Genomic DNA, 14,604 nt, shown 5'->3' with positions numbered 1-14,604 from the left:
GCTTCGGTTGTACTATGTCAGATCCCATTTGGTGTACTGCATTCAGTTTTGGAAACCCGACCTCAGGAAAGATATATTGGCTTTGGAGGAAATACAGCGCAGAATCACCATAATGATACCGGGGCTTGCAGGGTTAAATTATGAAGACAGGTTGCATAAATTTGGTTTGTATTCCTTTGAGTTTAAAAGGTTGAGGGATGATTTAATCAAGGTTTTTAAAATGATAAAGGGATTCTAAAGTATAGATACAATTAAACTATTTCCTCTGGTGGGGCAATCCAGAACAAGGGGCATAATCTTAAAATTAGACCGAGGCCATTTAGGAGTGAAACCAGGAAGCACTTTTTCACACAAAGGGTAGTGGAAATCTGGAACTCGCTCCCCCAAAAGCCCGTGGAGCTGAGTCAATTGAAATTTTCAAGACTAAGATCGATAAATTGATAGGTGAGATACAGATGAGCCATGATTTAGTTGAATGGCAGAACAGTCTTGAGGGGCTGAATGATCTATTCCTGTTCCTATGTTCCAATGGACTAAAAATTCACATCATCTATGTGGAGGTAAGAACGTAAGAAACAGGAGCATGAGTAGACCATACAGCCCCTCGAGCCTGCTCCACCATTCATGGCTGATCTTCTACCTCAAGTCCACTTTCCCGTTCTATCCCCATATCCCTTGATTCCCTTAGTGTCCAAAGATCTATCGATCTCAGTCTTGAATATGCTCAATGACTGAGCATCCACAGCCATCTGGGGTAGGGAATTCCAAAGATTGACAACCCTCTGAGTGAAGAAATGTTTCCTCATCTCGGTCCTAAATGACCCCTTATCTTGAGACAATGACTCTAGTTCTAGACTCTCCAGCCGGGGAAACAGCCTCTCAGCATCTACCCAGTCAAGCCCTCTAAGAATTTTATATGTTTCAATGAGATCACCATCATTCTTCTAAACTCCAGAAAATATAGGCCCATTCGATTCAATCTCTCCTCATAGGACAACTCTCATCCCAGGAACAAAAGGTCTACAAAAAATGTCTTTATCCAAAAGTCCTGTGACTAATGAAACTGCATGAGCAATAGGTACCAAAAAGGGTTTTTAATGACATTTTGTGGACTGGTTATATTTTTAAGTATTCTAACGTGCTTTGCTGTGTTTTGCAGCTTCTATTCATTATTCAACATGCAAATAAATCTATTAATTTTAGTCTGTAGACATTGGTCTGACGAAGTGGTACTTTTTGCCTTTCGAAAGACAGGAGTCAGGGTGGGTAATCAATGCAATCTTCAATGCACAATACCATGATTAAGGGTGACTGTTAATGCTAAGTACACTATCCCACCTGTGGTACCAATAATAGTGTAGGTTTCAATTCATAGGAGATTTGGTCAACTTATGGAAATTGTCTTTATGCTGTAAAGCTTAAGATGACAGTGTTGGGACAAACTCCAAATTGTAACAGGCCACTTGGTTACAACTTTTGCTACTTGTGCTTCATGAGAATATCAAAGTTTCTATATATTACTAGTCAATCCCTCCTGGCATTGCACATGGTGAGTCATAACCAAGTCTAGTCTTCAGCTGAAGTGAGTTAGAAGCTATGCCCTTCTATCTTGGCTGATCTTCAGATCAATCAATGTGGCTTGGCCCCATGGACAAATTATCTCCAGGCCATTTTGAAATTGGGTAAGACAGAGAGCTTCCATCGTCACTGTAGCTGTTTCAGAGCTGTATGAGATAAAATACAGAAATCTGCCAATTTTTCCACATGGCGTCACTCAAACGATCTCGTCCGAGACATTTACTGCATTGGCATCTCAAGTGGAAAGTATAAATGTTCCTGTGGAGCATTCAGAAAACCCTGGTTTAGGTATCAGTATTGCTATGTTTCAGCGGTTTTCAGCCTGGATAGAATGCTTTGTGATAGCCAAATGCTTTAAAGTCAATGGCGAAGTCCCTTATGGCTGCAGATGCACTCTCCCATGATGATCTGCTTCTCCTGTCAGACAATACAGGATGGGTTGACGACCCAGATTGTCCCTCCATCCTGCCTGTCTAAAGATGAAAGTATGCTGGGCAGAAAAAAGAGAAGCCCAGGTGATGAGCAAAGTTCAGCAATGCAGGACAACACCAAGTTTGAAATTAGTGGAAAAGAATATGTTGATATGCTAGAAGGTTATGCTGATAGGGTTAGATGAAGCAGTGTGGGAGGAGGCTCATGTCGAACATAAAAACCAGCACAGACCAGTTGGGCTGAATGGCCTGTTTCTGTGCTGTACATTCGATCCAATTCTATGAATATGAAGTAAATTAAGATGATTAGGTGACACTAACATTTTTTTTAAAAAGCCAGTCGATTGCAAGAGGAAGGGAAGACTGAAGGAAGGAGTTCCACAGTTTTTAGGTCCTGCGAAAAAAAAGTTTAAGTAGAAAATAATCCAACGTCAAAAGCAAAGTATTGCGGATGCTGGAAATCTGAAATAAAAACAGAAAATGCTAGAAATACCCAGCAGGTCAGGCTGTGGAGAGAGAAATCGAGTTAACGTTTCAGGTCGATGACCTTTCATCAGAACTGGAAGAAATAAAGATTTAACAGTTTTGAAGCAAGTACAGGGGCAGGGAAAGAAGAGGCAGGGGAGGAGGGGAGAGGAGGAGAGAACAAAAGGGAAGGTCTGTGATAGGGTGGAGGGCAGGATTGATTAAATGACAAAAGAGATGATGATGCAAGGCAGAGGGGGGTGGTAATGGGACAAGTAAAGAAACAAAAGATGGGTTTAGAGGAGCTGTAAATAGTAATAGCAGAACCATTACCAGCACTTTCTGACCGAAAAAATGGGAGCAGTGGTTATGATCTGAAGTTATTGAAATCAGTGTTGAGTCCGGAAAGTTGTAAAGTGCCTAATGAAAAGATGAGGTGCTGTTCCTTGAGCTTCCGTTGAGCTTCATTGGAACAGTGTAGGAGGCCGAGGACAGAGAGGTCACAGTGGGAGTGGGAAGGGGAATTAAAATGGCAAGTGACCAGAAGCTCAGGGTCACACATGCGGACTGAACGGAGGTGTTCAGCAAAGCGATCACCCAATCTGTGTTTGTCCTCCCCAATGTAGAGGAGACCGCATCGTGAGCAGCGAAAACAGTATACTAAATTGAAAGTAAATCGCTTTTTCACCTGGAAGGAGTGTTTGGGGCCCTGGAGGGTGGGAAGGGAGGAGGTGAAAAGTCAGGTATTACATCTCCTCTGCTTGCACGGGAAAGTACCGTGAAAAGGAGAGCGGATGTTGGGGGTGATGGAAGAGTGGACCAGGGTGTTGCAGAAATAACGGTCCCTTCGGAATGCTGAAAGGGTAGGGGAAGATGTGTTTGGTGGTGGCATCGCGCTGGAGATGGCAGAAATCAAAGTATCATAGAATCATAGAAAGGTTACAGCACGGAAGGAGGCCATTCAGCCCATCGAGTCCATGCCAGCTCTATGCAAGAGCAATCCAGCTAGTCCCACTCCCCCGCCCTTTCCCCTTAGCCCTGTAATTTTTTTTCCTTTCAAGTACTTATCCAGTTCCCTTTTGAAGGCCATGATTGAATCTGCCTCCACCACCCCCTCGAGCAGTGCATTCCAGATCCTAACCACTCACTGTGTAAAAAAGATTTTCCTCATGTCACCTTTGGTTCTTTTGCCAATCACCTTAAATCTATGTCCTCTGGTCCTTGACCCTTCTGCCAATGGGAACAGTTTCTCTCTATCTACTCTGTCTAGATCCTTCATGCTTTTGAATACCTCGATCAAATCTCCTCGCAACTGTTTCTGTTCCAAGGAAAACCACCCCAGATTCTCCAGTCTATCCACGTAACTAAAGTCCCTCATCCCTGGAATCATTCTAGTAAATCTCTTCTGCACCCTCTCTAAGGTCTTCACATCTTTTCTAATGTGCGGTGCTGAGAACTGGACACAATACTCCAGTTGCGGCCAAACCAGTGTTTTATAAAGATTCATCGTGACTTCCATACTTTTGTACTCTATGCCTCTGTTTATAAAGCCCAGGATCCCGTCTGCTTTTTTAACCGCTTTCTCAACCTGCCCTGCCACCTTCAACGATTTGTGCACGTATACCCCCAGATCTCTCTGTTCCTGTACCCCTTTTAGAGTTGTGCCCTCTAGTTCATTTTGCCTCTCCTTGTTCTTCCTACCGAAATGTATCACTTTGCATTTTTCTGCGTTAAATTTCATCTGCCATGTGTCCGTCCATGCCACCAGCCGGTCTAAATCCTCTTGAAGTCTATCACTATCCTCCTCACTGTTTATTACCCTTCCAAGATTTGTGTCATCTGCAGATTTTGAAATCGTGCCCTGTACACCCAAGTCCAAGTCATTAATATATATCAAGAAAAGCAGTGGTCCCAGCACTGACCCCTGGGGAACACCACTGTACACCTCCCTCCAGTCCGAAAAACAACCGTTCACCACTACTCTCTGTTTCCTGTCCCTTAGCCAATTCTGTATCCATGTTGCTACTGCCCCCTTTATTCCATGGGCTGCAATCTTGATGATAAGCCTGCTGTGCGGCACTTTATCAAATGCCTTTTGAAAGTCCATATACACCACATCAAGTGCATTGCCCTCATCTACCCTCTCTGTTACCTCATCAAAAAACTCTATCAGGTTAGTTAAACACGATTTGCCTTTAACAAATCCGTGCTGGCTTTCTCTAATCAATCCACCATCATCCAAGTGACTGTTAATTCTGTCCTGGATTATCGTTTCTAAAAGTTTCCCCACCAGTGAGGTTAAACTGACTGGCCTATAGTTGCTGGGTTTATCCTTACACCCGTTCTTGAACAAGGGATCATAGTAGGTACAGCACAGCAGGAGGCTATTTGGCCCATTGTACCTGTGCTGGCTCTTTGAAAGAGCTATCCATTTAGTCCCATTCCCTTGCTCTTTCTCCATAGCCCTGTACATCTTTTCCCTGCAAGTATTTAGTCAATTCCCTTTTGAGAGTTACAATTGAATCTGCTTCCGCCACCCTTTCAGGCAGTGCATTCCAGATCATTACAACTCGCTGCTTGAAAAAATGTTTCCTCATGTCGCCTCTGGCTCTTTTGCCGATCACCTTAAATCTGTGTCCTCTGGTTACTGACCATCTGTGACTGGAAACAGTTTCTCCTTATTTACTCTGTCAAAACCTTTCTTGATTTTGAACACCTCTATCAAATCTCCTCTTAAGCATCTCTGTTCTAAGGAGAACAACCCCAGCTTCACCAATCTCTCCACATAACTGAAGTCCCTCATCCCTGGCACCATTCCAGTAAATCAAAAGCAAAATACTGCGGATGCGGGAAATCTGAAAGAAAACAGAAATTGCTGGAAAAGCGCAGCAAGTGAGGCAGCATCCGTGGTGAAAGAAACAGAGTTAATGTTTCAGGTCCAACATCTTTCGTCAGAACTGTAACTAGTAGAATAGATAGGGGAGAACCAGTGGATGTGGTGTATTTGGATTTTCAGAAGGCTTTTGATAAGGTCCCACACAAGAGGTTAGTGTGCAAAATTAAAGCACATGGGATTGGGGCGAATATACTGGCATGGATTGAGAATTGGTTGACAGACAGGAAACAGAGAGTAGGAATAAACGGGTCTTTTTCCGGGTGGCAGGCAGTAACTAGTGGGGTACCGCAGGGATCAGTGCTTGGGCCCCAGCTATTCACAATATATATCAATAATTTGGAAGAGGGAACGGAATGTAACATCTCCAAGTTTGCAGATGACACAAAGCTGGGGTGGAATGTGAGCTGTGAGGAGGATGCAAAGAGGCTCTAATGTGATTTAGACAAGTTGGGTGAGTGGGCAAGAACATGGCAGATGCAGCATAACGTGGATAAATGTGAGGTTATCCACTTTGGTTGTAAAAACAGAAAGGCAGATTATTATCTGAATGGTGATAGATTGGGAAAAGGGGAGGTGCAACGAGAGCTGGGTGTCCTTGTACACCAGTCGCTGAAAGCGAGCATTCAGGTGCAGCAAGCAGTTAGGAAGGCGAATGGTATGTTGTCCTTCATTGCAAGAGGATTTGAGTACAGGAGCAGGGATGTCTTACTGCAGTTATACAGGGCCTTGGTGAGACCACATCTGGAGTATTGTCTGCAGTTTTGGTCTCCTTATCTGAGGAAGGATGTCCTTGCCATGGAGGGAATGCAACGAAGATTTACCAGACTGATTGCTGGGATGGCAGGACTGACGTATGAGGAGAGATTGGGTCGACTAGGCCTATATTCACTAGAGTTTAGAAGAATGAGAGGTGATCTCATCGAAACATATAAAATTCTAACAGGACTAGACAGACTAGATGCAGGGAGGATATTCCCGATGGCTGGGGAGTCCAGAACCGGGGTCACAGTCTCAGGGTATGGGATATGTCATTTAGAACCGAGATGAGGAGAAATTTCTTCACTCAGAGGATGGCGAACCTGTGGAATTCTCTACCACAGAAGGCAGTGGAGGCCAAGTCATTAGATGTATTCAAGAAGGAGATAGATATATTTCTTATTGCTAATGGAATCAAGGGATATGGGGAAAAAGCGGGAACAGGGTACTGAGTTAGACGATCAGCCATGATCATTTTGAATGGCGGCGCAGACCCGAAGGGCCGCATGGCCTACTCTTACTCCTATTTTCTATGTTTCTATGTTAAAGAATTAAAGTTTTTAAACAAGTGCAGAGCCAGGGAAAGGGGGAGGGGAGGAAAGAACAAAAGGGAAGGTCTGTGATAGGGTAGAGGGTAAGAGTGATTAAATGACAAAAGGGATTATGGTGCAAGGTAAGGAGGGTGGTAATGGGACAAGTTAAGTGACAAAAGATCGGTCTAGATTAGCTGTAAATGTAAATGCACTTGCTGTCGAAAAAAATGGGAGCAGTGGTTATGATCTGAAGTTGTTGAAATCAGTGTTGAGTCCGGAAGGTTGTAAAGTGCCTAAATGAAAGATGAGGTGCTGTTCCTCAAGTTCCTCGAGACCATTCTAGCAAACTCTTCTGCACCCTCTTTTAGGCCTTGACATCCTTCCTAAAGTGTGGTGCCCAGAATTGAACACAATACTTCAGCTGAGGCCGAACTAGTGTATTTTAAAGGTTTGGCATAAGTTCCTTGCTTTTGTACTCTATGCCTCAATTAATAAAGCCCAATTAATAAATCCCACATGCTTTTTTAACAGCCTTCTGAACTTGTCCTGCCACCTTCAACAATTTGTGTAAGTGCACCCCCAGATCTCTCTTTTCCTGCACCCCTTTAAAATTATACCATTTAGTTTATATTACCTCCCCTCATTCTTCCTGCAAAAATGCATCACTTCACATTGCTCTGCATTAAATTTCATCTGCCATGTGTCTGCTTATTTCAGTCTACCAGTCTGTCTATGTCCTCCTGAAGTCTGTTACTATCCTCCACATTGTTTACTACATTTCTGAATTTCGTGTCATCTGCAAACTTTGAAATTATACCCTCTATATCTAAGTCCAGGTTATTAATATATATCAAAAAGAGCAGTAGTCCTAATACTGACCCCTGAGGAATACCACTGTACACTTCCTCCAGTTTGAAAAATAACCGTTCTCGATAACTCTCTGCTGTCTGTCCCTTAGCCAATTTTGTATTTATGCTGCCACTGTCCCTTTAATCCCACAGGCTTTAATTTTGCTATCAAGTCTATAATGTGGCGGAGGATGATCCATTGAATGTGGAGGCTGGTGGGGTGGAAGGTGAGGACAAGGGAGACCCTATCGTGGTTCTGGGAGGGCAGGGAAGGGGTGAGGGCAGAAGTGCGGGAAATTGGACTATGTAATAGTCTATGAAATAGACTAAGAACTAGGACCACGTAAAGGTTGCCATGGAGAGGAGTTTCTTAAAATGAGGTGGAAAATATAAAAAAATTAAATCTTTGAATTTTGAAACTTGAGTACTAGAAAAAAGGCGATTAAATTTGGGGGTGGCCAAGGCAGTACTTTCTTAAAATTACTTTGCAGTTTGCAATCGTTCTTTTGTTTATTTTCTGTTCATCTTAGAATTCTGTTAAGTGCCTATAGAAAACCCTCCCATTGGAATCTTAACAGTTCTGATAATCAAGCCTGATTTTACATTAGTTTTGTGCAATTTCGTATGTTGATGCAAATACAACTACCCAGCTGAATTTCAGTGCAATGAAAGGAGCTGGACTGTATTTGCATTGCAGGATTTGCCAAGGAAAAACATTCGCTGTACAAAGCCTTAAATTAAATGACAAGTCAGTGCAGCGTGAATGAGATGACATGCCAACTAAGAAATGTAGTGTGCCGAGAATTTGCAAGCGTTTAACATGTGATATATTATTTGGTAATGACAGGCTTTGCAGGCAGTTGAAGAGAACCAGAATTGCATTGTTATATAGACCTTGATGAAATATGGGGACATGGTGCTGTGCCAAAAAAGAAATGAGAAGACTAAAAATTCACTTCTGCAATATCAGATATGTTTTGATCATGTTGAGACTGAGTGCACTGTTTGATGTATTTATTTGGGAAATGAACATGGGCTGGGAATTTCCTCAGAACAGCTCTGCTGAAAGTGTGGCGGAACCTCGTTTGGTGAAGTTATGGCGATGGTGTGGGAGCTTCTCTGAGGAATTTTCCAGTCAGAGTCTCTGGCTCAAATTGATAACTTCCACCCAATTATGTAGGAAAATTGTGAATAAATACCGGAACCCAGAAATTCCGGCCAATTTTGGTAATTATGCCAGTTAACGTACTCTGGGTGAGGATGTGGAATTTGAAGGTGGAACCCGTTTTCTTCACGTTTCCGCCCCTTTATAACCTAGTAGCCAAATTACGATGGATGGTGCACGGGTCCTTCTTAGGTCCAGCCTTCTCTGGAGGTGAGTCTAGTGGGCTACTGGCCTTTCTGAGAAGTCTGATCAGTCCTGCCCAGCGTGCAGCTAGTAGTAAGTACATCTGCATGAAACAGACATACTTGCCATACAACAGGCGTAAGCAGGCCCCGCAACCTCAGAGGGATCAAGTGCTATTTGGGAAGTGGCAAATTGACAATACAGTGGTCAAGTTTACTGTGGACACTCAAGCTAGATTGGCCTGCACCCCACTGATGGAGCAGTAAGGTGCCGCTACCTCATGCGGCCGGTACATCAGTAGCTCCATGAGTGGCACGGGAACTTGCCCCCCCTCCCCTATCCCTATTATTCCGATGGCCCCATCGCTAGGATTCGGGATTGGATTCGGGCCAGGGCATATGAGCGAGGTTGCACTTCCGGGGTTACCAGAATTTCCAGGCTAGGTTGTTGTAGGCTGATTAGGTATGTTTTAATTTTGTGCAAGAAATATTATTTGTCATTTGAAGGAGGCAACAAGAAAATTCCGATTGCTAGAAATCTGAAATAAAAACAAAAAGCTCTGGAAGTGCATAGCAGCATTGGAAAAGAGGGGGAAAGAAGGTCAGCCTCCTTCCAATGTTAACTGCCCTGTGGTGTATCTCTACTATTTCCTCTTTTTATTTGACTATTAAAAGGGTTACGGTGATCTTCTCGGGTAGCTTATGGATGCATTCTCTGGAACATCCTGGTTTAAAAGTCCATTGATCTGCCTATATACCACAATGGCAGATTAGTTCCTTGTCAGCCACTATATCTGCTACAGCGCAAACCTGTTTTATTTTTTCATTCTCGTCAATTGGGCGTCGCTGGCAAGGCAGGGATTTATTGACCATCCATAGTTGCCCCTGCTGGTGGTGGGCATTTTTCTTGAACCACTGCAGTCTGTGTGATGAAGGTGCTCCCACAGTTTAAGGATTTTGACCCAGTGACGATGGAGGAACGTCACCAGGATGGTGTATGACTTGGAGGGGAACTTGAAGGTGTTGGTGTCCCCATGTACTTGCTGCTCTTGTCCTTCTAGGTGGTGCAGGTTCAGGTGGATGTACAAGATCCCATGGCACCATTGGATGAATAGCACAGAGTTCTCATGGTGTCCTGGCCAACATTCCTCCTGAGGAACATAGGAACAGGAATAGGCCATTCAGCCCCACAAGCCTGTTCTGCCATTCAGTTAGATCTTGGTTGATCTGTACCTCAACTCCAATTAACCACCTTTATTCCACATCCCTCCATACCCTTACCCAACACAAATCTACTAATCTAGTCTTGAAAATTTGAATTGACCCAACATTCACAGTCTTTTGAGGGGGAGAGTTCTAGATTTCCACTATTGTTTGTGTGAAAAAATGCTTCCTGATTTCACTCCTAACTGACCTAACTATAATTTTAAGATTATGTTCCCTTGTTCTAGATTCCCTTACCAGAGGGAATAGTTTCTCTGTATCTACCCTATTGAATCCCTTAATCATTTTCAATACCTCGATTAGATCACCCCTCAACCTTCTAAACTCAAGGGAATACAAGGCAAGTTTATGCAACATGTCCTCATAATTAAACCCTTTAAGCCCTCATACCATTCCGGTGAATCTGCACAGTACCCCTTCCAAGGCCAACATATCTTTCCTGGGGTTCGGTACCTATAACTGAACACAGAACTCGAGATGGGGTCTGACCGAGGCTCTGTACAACTGAAGCATCATTTCCTCACTTTTCAATTCCAATCCCCTTGAGATAAAAGCCAACATTCCATTAGCCTTTTTGATTACTTTTTGTACCCATCAACCAACAACACCAAAAAACAGATTACCTACTGATTCATTTCATTTGATGTTTATAGACTCTTGCTTTGCACAACTTGGTGGCTGTGTTTACCTACATGACAGCAGTGACAACACTTCAAACAGTAATCCATTGGTTGTGAGATCCTGAGGCCGTGACAAGTTCCATAAATACAAGTTCCATTTTACTCTTTTGCTCTCCATCAAAAAGAAAGCAAGGTAATGCCATTTGGAAGCAAGACTACGGGGGTGGGAGTTCTGTCTGCCACTGCTCACGAAACCTTGAATGAAGTCACGAGCTGACCATATGGAAGGGAACCACAGGTGAAAAGAAAGACTTACATTTATATAGCGTCTTTCACGACCTCAGGGCATTCCAAAACAAAGTACTTTTGAAATGTAGTCACTGTTTTTAAAGTAGGAAATGTACGTGCAGACTTGTGACCTTCACTCCACAGTGCTGCATTCCTAAGAGTAGCCCTTGAGTGAGACATTGGTTGGGATTGTAACCCTTGACAAAACATTAGTGAGATATAAAAACATTGCTCCAGTTCCTCAAATCCTGGCTCTGCCCCAGATACGTAACTAACATGAGTAGGGAAGCAAACTCCCCACTGCTCTGCTACCAGCACTGTTTTCCTGATCAGCTGCCACACCATCCAGGCACTGGGACAAGAGGAGCAACAAATCGTGTCATGCACGTAAGGAAGCCAGTTGGCGCATTGCCTCCACCGGCACTTCAATCTCTGAGCATGGAAGTGTGAAGCGAGCAGCAGAGCCACCACACTGCCTTGCCAAGCGAATTCTGGGATCTGTCGCCTTGTGAGAGAGAATACACAGAAACTTTCAAATAGGTCAGGGTTGTGCTCATGAAAATGCAGCAGGAATTAATCAACTGTTGTTCAAAACGGAGATTGTTTATCTCACGGTGAGGAATGTTTTATGGAGAAGTGAGGAAATCGTGAAGCACGGACACACGGAGAGATTGAAATGAGCACTAGCATGCCCAGCTGTCCTGGCCAATGTGATATTTTTATCTCAAGATTCATTCGAGGTGCTTTCAGTGTTACAGTCTTTTTTTTTAAAGATTGCAAACCATGAACTGTGAACAGATGATCGTGTGCTCCCAGTTCTGAATGAGTGTTCTGCAACACTTGGGGACGCTTTTCAAATTGATAGTCACAAAACAAATCTCTCACAGGCAGCTCCATACCTGCTGTGTTCCATGGGAATACACAGGAGAAGTAACCTGTATTGTATCTTGTTACTCCGCCGTGTATTGGAAACACAGCAGGTCAGAAGCTGAGGGAGATTTTCTTTTATAAATGCAGTCGATCATCAACGTGTCACAATCCATTCTGTTGGAACGATATAAGATAGAGCAGATGTATCAGTCTAACAGCTTTTTCCTCCACCCCCTCCTCCCCCCCAAAAAAAACATCATCTGCTGAGAAGGGACTATTTATAATCACAAGAAAGAAAACAAATTACTGAAAATATTTTGAAGTCAGTTGATTCACTACTTAATGAGATGGTCAAATCTAACCAAATTTGGACTTGACCATCTCAAGTTATTACCTGGGTAAACCCTTATTTAATATTTTTCCCTCATATTTGTTAGCCTCTTCAAAAAAACCTCACATCCTGTTTCCACCTCCATATCATAGGAACATAAGAAGGAACACAGGAATAGGAGTAGGCCATTCAGCCCCTCGTGCCTGTTCCGCATTCAATTAGATCTAGGCTGATCTGTATCTTAACTCCATCTACCCGCCTTAAAACCCTTGCCTAACTATTGCCTGCCTCCTTCCCTATCCCTCCCCACCGTCACTGAAACTCTCATCCATATTTTTATTTATCACCTCCAGGCACAACTTCTCCAACACTCTCCTTGCCAACCTCCTGAGTGCCTCCCTGTACAGACTCCCAACTCAAAGTTTCTGCTTGTGTTACTGTCCTACAGGGCAATCTTCTCCCTCTGCTCCACCATCAGTTGCAAAGTCTTCAGCCCCTTCTTACTGAAATTCTCTCCTTAATTCCCCCTGCCTTGCTGCATCTTTCTCCACCATCAACAACCTCCTCAGATACTTTCTCACCCATTTTGCTTTCAGTTATCTCCCCTAACTCCTGCTTGGTGTTTGTATTCCCCTTCCCTCTTGGGGTCGTGCAAGGTTAAGGGTGCTATATAAACAATGTTGTTAAAGATGGAGATTCATGATGGTACAGCTCCACAGGTACTGGCACTGCTCTGGTAGCTCAGTTAAATGGCCGTGCTTCATGCGTGAGCCATGATTGTCAGGCAGCTCGGACGCTTCTAAGGGCTGGGCCTTATTTGCATGCTGCTTGCCGACTTTCCGATCAAAATGGCATAGAAATCAGGGGGAAGCAGCTGCCCGGCTGTTAAAATCGTACTGCCTGAGGCAGCCTCTAATAACCAGAGGGAACGGTCCTCAGCGCTAAGATAAGTGGATATGTTGGGGGGGGGGGCGGGGGTGATTCCGGTGGATGGGGGGGGGGGGTTCCGGTGGATGGGGGGGGCGGGCTGGAATATCCCAGGGATGGGGAAGCCCAAGATTTCCTTGTGGGACCTGGAGAAACACTCCTGCTCCTCCTGGCACACAACAAAACCTGCAAAACAATTAAAAATTGACATTTACCTGGACATCTTCTGGCCCTGGCTCCTGTTCCCAGCAGGTTTGGCCTGGTGGGAAAGCCAGCACTGCTTTCCCGCTCACACCTCAGGTTAAAATCGCAGATCGGGCCCTGATCGTGTCATCGGAACCCAATCTACATATTTAAAGTGGATCTGGACGCTTTGGGTGGGTGTTTTTGTCTGCATTTTAAAATTGCATTCGGTCAGATCGGGGCGGGAAAGAAGTGGGTAAGTCCTCCGCTCCATTTCAACTGACCCCCACCACCCCCCCCCCCCCCCCCCCCCCCACCGCCTTGGCCTGGTTTCCGTCAGGAGCAGGTGGAGTTAAAATCAAAGCCTCGGTCTCCATAGGATACTTAACCGTTTGGGGGAAGGAAGAGCTGGCCTTATCCTCTCCTCACCCGATAAGCACAGGAATGCACTTTCCCAGAGGGGTTATTGGACAGCGGTCAGGAATGGAAATCCTGGCAAACCTTTTTCCCTCCCTAGACATAGGGTGAGGCCAGGACTGATGCACAAACTGCTGCTCCAGCTGAGAACAGCTCACTCACAGACCAGAGATTAAACTTGGAACCTTTCAGATCTGTTTGGCTCAGTACCACATTGTGTGCTGCATTTAACCCAGTGAGCTACAGGGCAGAACCCTGCATCACTTAAAGCATGTTGAAAATAAACCAATATAGGTGGACAAAGTGATTCACACTTTATAAACAACTATCTTCCAAACATCGGATTGTTTCTGCCTTAGACGCAAATGAGGCCCAGAATTGCTCATTTATAATGTAGATAATGGTGCTCTTGACTTCTACTTGATTTCCCCACAGATGATGCACATTAGAGAAGTGTCAAATTTGCTTGCTAATGTACTTTTTCATTTGCTGTCTAAATCACAGGTTGCAAACCTTGCCTGCTCCATCTCCAATAATGAGGAAGGCGTGAAGTTGGTTCGCATGGCGGCAACCCAGATCGATAGCCTCTGCCCACAGGTAAGAAAGGGTAATGCTGAGAACTGTGCATTGGCTGCCACACAATCACAGATACAAGACAACCTTGGGGAAAAAAAGCTATCAGTATGAAAATTATAGGACTAGATAGATAATATCGTTCCGATTATCTTCCACAGCCTGAACGACAGCAGGTGTCTGAAAACCAAATCATGCGATTTAGAAATAAATGCAAAAAGCTATTTGTCTTTTACCAGACAATGTTCTTGTTTGCAAAATGAAAAACACATCTCCCACTGTCTTAAAACACAGCTGCAAACTTAAATGCAAACAAA

The 14,604-nt window shown here is 44.0% G+C and overlaps 1 protein-coding gene across 1 annotated transcript in view; it reads left to right on the top strand.

The window, feature by feature from the left end:
- Positions 1-14,604, top strand: part of ctnna2 (catenin (cadherin-associated protein), alpha 2) — a 1,371,619-nt gene that overhangs the window by 1,091,573 nt on the left and 265,442 nt on the right. The window contains exon 10 of the mRNA XM_067981945.1: positions 14,219-14,311. Within this exon, the coding sequence (XP_067838046.1) occupies positions 14,219-14,311 (93 nt within the window). The remainder of the gene's footprint in view (positions 1-14,218; positions 14,312-14,604) is intronic.

The sequence above is a fragment of the Heptranchias perlo genome, chromosome 1, assembly GCF_035084215.1.
Source record: "Heptranchias perlo isolate sHepPer1 chromosome 1, sHepPer1.hap1, whole genome shotgun sequence".
NCBI classification, from domain to species: domain Eukaryota; kingdom Metazoa; phylum Chordata; class Chondrichthyes; order Hexanchiformes; family Hexanchidae; genus Heptranchias; species Heptranchias perlo.
Note: the sequence above shows the minus strand (reverse complement) of the source record. Positions and strands in the feature narration are given on the sequence as shown.